This window comes from Mustelus asterias, chromosome 3 (genome assembly GCF_964213995.1).
Source record: "Mustelus asterias chromosome 3, sMusAst1.hap1.1, whole genome shotgun sequence".
NCBI lineage: Eukaryota > Metazoa > Chordata > Chondrichthyes > Carcharhiniformes > Triakidae > Mustelus > Mustelus asterias.
In genome coordinates, this window is record NC_135803.1 from 54531220 (window position 1) to 54540905 (window position 9686).

The 9686-nt window shown below is 39.5% G+C and overlaps 1 protein-coding gene across 3 annotated transcripts; it reads right to left on the reverse strand.

Annotated features, from left to right (window-relative positions):
* Positions 1–705: 705 nt before the first annotated feature.
* shox2 (shox homeobox 2) lies at positions 706–9559 on the reverse strand. Of its 3 annotated transcripts, none has more exons than XM_078202544.1 (5): positions 9313–9559; positions 6752–6951; positions 4408–4465; positions 3916–4004; positions 706–948 (listed from the first exon to the last, which is right to left on the reverse strand). In XM_078202544.1, exons 1-5 carry the CDS (start codon positions 9557–9559, stop codon positions 706–708), a joined length of 837 nt encoding a protein of 278 aa, XP_078058670.1. The 3 variants fall into 3 exon arrangements, with proteins under 3 accessions (XP_078058670.1, XP_078058662.1, XP_078058654.1); XM_078202536.1 differs by having other exon boundaries at positions 706–984; XM_078202528.1 differs by having other exon boundaries at positions 706–984; positions 6752–6960.
* Between the last annotated feature and the right edge of the window lie 127 nt (positions 9560–9686).

The window sequence follows — 9686 nt, forward strand, 5'->3', positions numbered from 1 at the left end:
TTATGAATAAACACACTTCTAGGAAATAAAAATTAAATACTGACAACCTATCAGTCATACACAATTTTAACCAAAATAAACTTTGTTCGTGTATCAACATTTTTTTTTACAGGAGGGCCGTACCTTATCGTAGGGTTTAAACCACAAGAGTTTAGTACGGTAAGAATGTAGAATACATAATTTATATCTTTTTATTCTAAAACAAATGGACATCTAGGTAGAATAGGTATAATTATCCATTATTTCTGTTATTGAAAGGAGAAGAAAATAGTACTTATGAAAATTTTAAAATGAAAACCTTTGAAACTATTTTCCTCTCCACACTTGCATAAGCAATGATGTGTTCCACCAAGTGCAATTCTGACTCAAAGGACATAAGTATCATTGAAAATAGTATAAATATACATGCAAGTGTCATTCTTCGTATTTCATTTGCTCGTTCACTCTTGACTCTCATAAACGATTCCCTCGCAGATTTGAAATCCATCTTCCCCCTCTGAATAATTACTCCAATGGTTTATGGGAAGCAAAAGGAATTTTCATTTTGCTTTAGGAGACCAGCCCCCGTGTGCATCAAGGAAAAGTTGTGTTTAAAATGAATTTGCAGAAAGCTCACTTCTGAACTTATTCCAGCTGCACGTCCTTCCTCCCTCGGAGGGGTTATTTTTTGTTTTAAGATCTGTGTATTTGGAACCACCGTTCAGATCACAGGCCTAATGCTGCGGCGTGTTTTTTCGCTTTAAGTCTCAAGTCTGCAATGCTGGAGTTTTTACTGGTGGTTTTGGCTGCTGCTGCGGCTGCCACCACAGTGGCGGATTCTGCCAAGGTGGCCAGGGGCAAACCAAAGGGCGGTGGCGGGAACATCATGTAGGGCGCATGTGCAGCCAGGTGTGGGTGGAGGTGGTGATGCGCGTGCGCCACGCTGTCCAATTGCAGCTGCGCCTGGACCTGGAAGGACAGGGGTGTCATGTTGCAATGATTCTCCTGAAACAGAATAAGGAGAGAGAAAACGATTACAAACATCTTTTCGTATAAAGGGCAGTGCCAACAAATGTCTCATCATTAAAAGGCGAGGACCTAATTGAAAGGTGTTGGTACATTGATCAATAGACCATGCTTTTTCTTGACTGGACCTACCTTTCTCTACACCCTAAATATGACTGTAACACTACATTCTGCACCATCTTATTTCCTTCTCCCCTACGTACTCAATGAACGGTATACTTTTGTCTGCATAGAGCGCATGAAACAATACTTTTCACTGTATCTCAATACATGTGACAATATTAAATGAAGCGGTCTTCTTGCGAGGAGTCCCCAGCAAACGCAATTCTATCTTTTACTCTCGTTCTATGCTTTTAAAACTCTACTCTGACTCTTATAAATTCTCTCACAATGCTCTATATACATTCAGCACCCTCTCCTATCCTTTTCCCCTATGCACTCCATGAACGGTATGCTTTGTACAGTCCACTGTAAACTATTTTTCACTGTATACCAATACATGTGACAATAATCAATCAAATCAAAGGAGGAAATGAAAGGGTTAAATAGAGATGGTCCATTGCCTTTCACTCTTGTTTGAATGCTGAATCTAGCCGGGGGTGGAGAGGTAAAGAGTACTGCAAATGCAGCACACAATCCCGGGGCTATCGGATTAATGCATTCCTATTCCTTTGAAGGTGTGAAAACACGATGTCTAAAATAAGACGTTTAAAACTGTGGTTCCTGGGGTTTTGAATGAGACAGTCAAGTGGTTACGAGATTCACGCCAACCCTCATCTAACTGAATAAATAAAGCATTTTCCTTTCATCAGCGGTTCTTACCAGTCGAACGTTGTCATCGAGTGGACAGTATAATGGACTCGTAAGTTGTGGGAAAAAATGTCTTCTCAATACGCAGTAGTTATATCCCATTGCTCCCTAGGAATTATTTTTAAAGCGGTAAAGAGGCCATTGAGTAACAGAATGTTCTCAGGGATGTAAAAAACAAGGGCGTCTCACTATGCAGATAGTTCTAACCAAAAATAATTTGTAAAATGGAACAGTGTCTGCAAAGTGTGTCAGCTTCTGTATCACTTTAAACACCACATTGCCCTCCCATACCCATGACTAAGGAAGAGCTTTGTGGAAGTTCGCTGAAAGTGAATAAAATATTTGAAAAGCATTTGGGAAACATCGATTTTAAACGGGGGAAGGGCGAGAAGATAAACCTGAATGTTGCACTATTTGGCGAAGTGTTCTGTAATTTACTGAGGGGGAAAAAGCCTTTGATTATTGGGACTGATACCCCAACCACTTTGAGGCCCCTGATTATACTCGATTCCCAACTCAGAGAATGGATAGCTGAGTGAATTCATATCTGTTGAGTTATCCCTCCACAAGATCTCACGTAAAGATACAATAACATACTCAATTCAGACAGCAATTTATCGCAAGGGGATATATTTTACAATGGATAGAACAAAGGAGGTTAATAGAAGTTTCAAAACAATCTGTCAGAATCTTTGATTACTTGAAGATGTTAATTTAAAATAGTTAAGAGATTTAAAACAAGTGCACAGTGAATCAAAGTTGAACTAATATACATAAAATCAATATTTGTCAGGCGTAATGGGCAAGTGATGATCTTAAGTCACAGGAAACAGTAAGGCCCCAAAGAAAGGTCCCAGATTGTGTTAGTGGCGGGTGGAGGGTTAAACCTGAATTGGCTTCCGATTCACATCAAGCAAAAAGGTCCATGTGTGTTGACTTGGTGTTGCTCTAAGGTTAACGAAGCTAGCAAATACATGTCGAGGTTCAAATATTAATAAGTCACGGGGGCGAGGTCTCCCAGCATTGCCGGCGAGGGTGAAAACGTGTTAACATTCTCTGTTACCTTATATAATAGAAAAGTGAAGATTGTGTATATCGAAGCAAACTGATGGCAGTTAGGAGGAATACTGAGTGAAGATTGAAGAAATTGCTAATGAAAAACAAAAAGTAAAAAAACAAAGCTGTGTTCAAGATAATGTGTGTAAAGGAATAAAATTCCCGTTTCAGTTGATCAGCTAGCTTGAAAGTTTAGACAGAAAGCAACTCGAAAATGTAGTGCTGTTCAAATGTAATTCAATAGACAAGTCAATGCAGGTCGTTCTGCGACATGGGAAGCCTTTCACCAGGGTGAAGAACCCCGCAGGTGCACCACCTTTAATGAAACACTTTGACATGGAAACCACTCTTCTAACTACACGAACCATGTCGGAGCGTCAGCAGCACTCACGGGTTAAATGGCGGAGCATGGTGGTTTGGCGATCATCAACTGCAGCTAAATGAAGACGGTGACTGGACTGAAAATATCCCCATCTCCCCTGAATGGCGATTAATTCGCCTTTTTATTTTGGAGTGGTACGGGCTCATTATCAAAATGTTGTTAACAATAATATGAACAAAATTGTTCTGAAAGATGAGGAAGATGATAACTTTTAAAAAGGACAAGTGGTGATTAACTTCCAAAACAAACTTTATTTCAATCAGAGAGTGGAAAAGTTAGAACGATTAAAACATCGCCAGGGACCCAGGTTCAATGCAGGCTTTGGGTGACTATCTGTGGGGTTTACATGTTCTTCCGGAGTCTGCGTGGGTTTCCTCCGGGTGCTCCGGTATCTTCCCACAGTTTAAAGATGTGCAGGTTAGGTTGATTGGCTATGCTAAATTGCCCCTTAGTGTCAGGGATTAGCTGGGTAAATACGTGAGGCTACGGGGATCGAACTTGGGTGGGATTGTTGTTGGTGCAGGCTAGATGGGCCGAATGGTCTCTTTCTGAACTGTGGGAATTCCATGATTCTACGACTAGATCTCCATAAACGGCTCCTGCGTGCAATCTGCTTTGGTACCTAAAAAGAGGGCAATCTGCTTTGGTAGATTTATACTTGCCTGTTGAAATGGCATTCTCAAGGCTCCCACATTAACGTACGGTGCCACTCGACAAGCTTCGAACTGACTGGTAGTTCCAATAAGTACACCTACAATAGAATAAAAAGGAAGTTCAGCTCCCAGTAAAGGTTCTCACCTCACGGTAGAGGGACATTGCTGTCCATTTCTATGAGACTTCGGATACAACGACCAAATTGCTACTTGAATTGTGAAAAAATACAACGCTTCTGCTTAAAGCCATGCGAGGCTCTATAGGGATAATGAATGATTGTAACGTTTACATTTTTGTTCTCACCGCTGCCCACCCATTGCCCCCTCACCAGCCCTCAGATGCAAACTAAAATGTGCTCCTCTAATCGTGGGCTCACACTCTTGGTTGAAGGCATTGCGTATTTAAATGTTACATCAATGCATTAAACTGTATATGTCAGGGTATTAGTGATTAGAATTAAGTGTGTCACCGTGGCCATGTCTGTAATTTAACAAACATACCTTTATGAAGTTGATTCTCTTGCTTTCGACATTTTGCTCTCCTGTTCTGAAACCATACCTATGGGCAAAAAATGAAGTAATTTAATGCCAATGATTGGCAGCTGCATCTCAGATGTACGAGTTCGACTGTTCAAACTGACAACTATGCGATGCAATATCCCGTCGGACTTATTAATTATTAATGTGATTGACCTCGTTTATTTTAATTATCTGACTCTTACATACACCATGCCTGGCAACCTCGTCGGGGGGGGGGGGGGGGTGTGGAGAGAAAAGATGCTGCAAACAACCCAAACATATTAGATCTTATTTTTCCTAATTTGTATTGGTTCATGATAAATTATTTTTGTGCTTCGTTTCACTTCTTAGTATAGGTTCCCATCCTAGAAGAACTAGATACACTTTATGACATCCAATACGACAGCGATAATGGTTTTGCCGTTTGAGCATTGAGCTCCGTCCAATAAGGTTCTGCTCATTAGCAGACTAAAATAAGTATCGTAACTGCAAGGAAATTAAAATGTTCTCCTGATACTAAATGGTATTGATACCCAGTAATTAGCATTATTCAAGGTTAATGCATCTATATATATCCATATATATTATCGAATGTTTATTCCTTTGTTGATTTTTGCAAGGCAACATTATGCTGTCAAGGACACAGATTAAAACCCATACAATAAATACCGCATTAATATGTTAAGCTGCTTTGCAATTCTCAGATGCAAGTCTGGTGTTAAATTATGCATGTGTGATATCGAAATAATTTTATCTGCAAGTAGCATCACATGTGGAAGTTTCCCAGAAACATATACTGGCGGAGAAAACTTTGGTGCATTTCGGAATTGTGAAGCCAAATTCACCTTCGATCAAACGGAACTAAATTAAGACCCCAGTGTGTCCTATACAATGCACAATGGAGCGTATTGTCGTCAACTCGGTTATTTGTTTAACATAACTTAAATAAATGCAATCTGATGCATATAAACAGACTTAATCTTCTGAAAGCCATTAGTCTATTTTATTCTGGTGAGCCTTGTCCAATATTTTATCAGCCCATTACAAAACAGTAAATAAATCCGACTAGAAAGTAAAATGACTATGTGGCAGCTAAAGTTAGCTTTGTTTGGCTCTTCGGTGATTTCTGTATCAAAATCTAATCTCCATAACAGATTTTCAGATTTCTGATTTTCCACGTGCGCATTTGAACTTGGGACGTAGGTATCATTTGCATCAAAAAGTGATTGTATTGTAAAGGATAGCGGGGAGACTTTTAGAACAAAATAGCTGCGGTGACTATTAGAATGTAAAAATTATGCAGAATTGTTTTCTTTATAACTGGGGTAGGTACCAGAGAAAGTTGCTAGGGGCGGATCATTACAAGACTACAATTGCTATAGTGCATTTTAAACAATATTGTTTGAAAATATATAATGGTTCTTGAAATATGCAGTTTACAGACCTCAATGTAAATGAATTCTGAATGACAGAGACCTGCATTAGAATCTAATAGACATTGCCCAATACAGCGCTTCTAGTAAATAGCACGATTTAAATATTCGTAGCAAAGGCTAGTTAGTATTGTTACTATTTAAAAAGTTGAATTTATTCTCGCATTTTCAGACCCAAAAATGCGAAATCATCTACACTGAGCAGCAGTCAAATGAGAATTTGTTGGAAGAATGTTATTTCATTATATCCAGAGAAACCACAACACGAAGTGCACAAAGCAATCGCAAAAGTAACGTCCCCCCGCTACCCCTCAATGGTTCTTTGCACAGCCTTTTTCTTTTGCAGGTCTGTTTGATGGTTTGGAACGCTGGTCGATTTGTTCAGGTCAAGTTGCTGCTAAGTTTACCTCGTTATCGTATTACAAGCTGGAAACCCCCATAAGAATACTATACAGCTTGATGCAGATGGTACTGTAACAGAGGGCGCATGCTAGCAATTTCCCAATAGCAGCTGCAGCTGCCGCTGGCCTATCAACCACAACTTCTCCGAAACTTCCAGTAAATTAATTATCAGTTCTAACGGCACAGAGCTATTTAATTCATGGCAGTGGCATACAGTGTCGACATCTGAAGATTATGTAAACATAAATCGTTTTCTTTGTGTGCTGTTGTATGGATATTCTCATTTGTTTCCCCTGCACGTAAAACCAAGTGTAGAAGTACAGTATTGTATTTATTTCGAACAGAAGTGCGACCCACAACCTTTGCTTAAAAAAATAAATAAGATCACTCAGCACATTAAGACGTTATGGTACCAAATTCGACTGAGGTATACATTTTGCTATATTCCAATAGACCAGGTGCATGTGTGTAATAGGGTGTATTTGCCTTACTTGCACTCTGGCTTCTGAGAGCCCCAGCCTCTGACTCAGCTCTTCTCTCATAAATGCATCCGGATAATGGGTTTCATCGAACAATCTCTCTAGCTCATTTAGCTGCTCCAGTGTGAAGTTAGTCCGACTTCGCCGTTGTTTAATTTTTGTCTGCGCCTCTTCTTCTACAGGTTTGGCATCTTCTTTCCTCTCTTTAATATCTCCACTCCCTACAAATGACCATTACACGCCATAATTACACGAATGTTTTCAGGTCCGGAAATCGGCAAGAATGATTTGAAATGACCATATACAAAAGTTATCAGGTGTAGGAAGTTTTAAGATAAAGAACAAGTTGTCTCCATTGCAATCAGAAAAGGCTTCGCCGATTATAAGCATAATGTAACTTCTTGCCTTTTCCAGCAAACTTGTCACTGGAGTACCTACAGCTTTTACTATTACCATCCTTTCACTGTCTGAAGCAGACATGTAAATACTGGGAATTGAAATTTTATACATACTTTTATGCATACATTGCCCTTAAAAGCTCAGCACTCAGTAAAACGGATTTTTTTTTCACGGTGGTGTTCCTATCATCGTCCAAGTTCATCTTTACTTTCAGAATTTTCGTAAGGTACACTCTAACGCAATGATAAACTTCCACGTTCAGTGGCGTCGGCCACATTGTGATAACAATAGCCAGCACCTTTGAGTATTAAAGATGCGCCCACCATTTATTGAAATAACTCGATTCAGTAAATTTGTCATTGTATTCAGGGAACGCATGTTTAATTAAACCATTTTAAATATTCTAAATACACTATTAGAAATGTACAGCATCTGTTCTCTTTAATTCCGCTTGCTTATTTGTTGAGAAGAATCAAATGCTACAGCATGCGTTAGATTGTGACAAAGAACCAACTTTGAATAGCTGGACTGCAGCATTTATTAATTATGAAGCGTGGAACCGATCAAATTAAAGCTCCCAAATGTTTGGGCTTTAGATTTGGTTATCATGCCTTTTTTACGAAATGCATAAACCATGTCCTATAACGCAGCGAGTTCAGGCTGGGATACAGCGCATTGATTAACTACAACCTTTTCTATTCAGGACCATACATTTTCAACCAGAATATCTTATATCAGAACGACCTTTTGTTCGGATTTCTGAAATGCTCGCATTTTTAACGAAATAAAAATCCAACGTATTAATGTTTAGTACAGAGTATCTTTACAAAGTGCTGTACAATTACGTGAGCATTAATATGCTTTGTCGCCTGAAGCTCTGCAAACTTGCTCACCAGTGCTATTATAATGGCCGTGTGAATGAATAGTATCTTTAAAAAAAAAAGTGGAACAACATCTGTCAAATACACGTGTACATTAAACGGAGATGAGAAATAAACTGCGCCACTCATTATTGGCAGCGTTAAGGCGTGAAAGCATCGCATGTTATACTGAAGGGGAGATATAAGCGGTCGGGTTTTTGTTGTTGTTCCGATTTATAGCCAAGTCAGATAAAAGGAGAACAACAAATCGAGCAAAACAAAAATGCTGCTTTTGTAAATGTTGTCCACACCTAAAATGTAATGACATTTATTGTATCAAGGAGAGCTGGTTCATTTTATTTAACCACGAGAACCCCATTTATTATCGTAAATTAATTTGCCGAAGAAAATATCACAAAATGATTAATGGAATGGTTGTACTTAGCAAGGGTAGTGGGTACTGTGTTTGTATTGCTGTAAGCATATTCGGTGGTCATTTTAGGCTCCACAAAACGACAATATTCTGTGTCATGTAGTTTGTAAAGTATCGTGAACAGAAGTGTGTTGCTTAATAAGTGGCCTTATAAATGGCGTCCGATATAAAGTAACAGGATTTGTTTATTAAATCATTTCCGGACGATGCGCTGGGATCGTATTCCGATTTCAGCAAGGGAAAAAAAACTTTGTATAGCAGCGTCTAGTGTAAACATACCAACAAGATTAGTTCCGTCATTGTCATCTACCTATCGCTAAACGTCTTTAAAAAGCAATGTATCGCAACTGGCTTTGAATATTCCTTTAATAAAACACTCCCATGGCATTATTCTGCGTATCTCCGAACCATATTTATTTAAAACTGATACTAGGCGGAAGTGCACACTTTTTATCAACAAAAACCTGAAGAAGCTATTAAGTTTTGCCCAATAATTGTGGTTGATTGAACTGCGTGCGTCACCGAATCCTTCTGTAAACATCCTTTCCTCTCGGTGTTATCCCGGACACATTTCGCTTTCCTTATCAATGAGCAACTTTCACTATGTGATTTAAATTACTAGTGGTGCTGTAATTAAACACCATTCCTATATTATCGCTAGGATTTACTGTACTTGAGTTATATAAAACCACTGACTTAAATTAGTACATTAACAGTGTTCAGCAGTTTGCTCCAAATGCGCTTATATCCTTTGAATTTAATAATAGGGCTGATACCGTTGAAAATGACCGTAAATAAATCAGCCTAACATTGACACAGCACCACGCGGGCCATCTGAAGTCACGCTAACTACCATCTGTATGAGTATGAGGCTTATTTACCCGGATCGGTTAGTTTCGGAGTGCCGCTGTCCCGAGGTCTCTCTGGCCCGATCTCTGGCTCAGTGCTCGGGGATCGAGACGCCCCACGCTGTGCGCTGATCACTTCATCCCGGCTGCCTTCACTCATACTCGGCTCTCGAGCTCGCACAGGCCCGCTCTCCAGAACTTCTCTGTACGTGATCCCATCCTTCTTTTCTTTCACCTTTTGATCAAAAGACTTCGAAACAAAAGCTGTAAGTTCTTCCATTGCCGCTCAGAGGAATATGTCCCTGTCTTTCCTTATTCTCTCCAATACATCAACCAGGCAATGTTTATCTGTGGTACCGTCGTCTCGGAATTGAAATGCAAACCTGATCTTCCAGAATTCGGTCGCT

Bases quoted from the DNA above. Each gene is read 5' to 3' on its own strand.
- shox2 (XM_078202528.1), bottom strand. From the start codon at position 9,559: ATGGAAGAACTTACAGCTTTTGTTTCGAAGTCTTTTGATCAAAAGGTG. The intron at 6,961-9,312 runs GTAAATAAGCCT...GGTCATTTGTAG, and splicing joins TCCGAAACTAACCGATCCGG to GGAGTGGAGATATTAAAGAG. The intron at 985-3,915 runs GCAAGTATAAAT...ATTCTGTTTCAG, and splicing joins TGAGAATGCCATTTCAACAG to GAGAATCATTGCAACATGAC.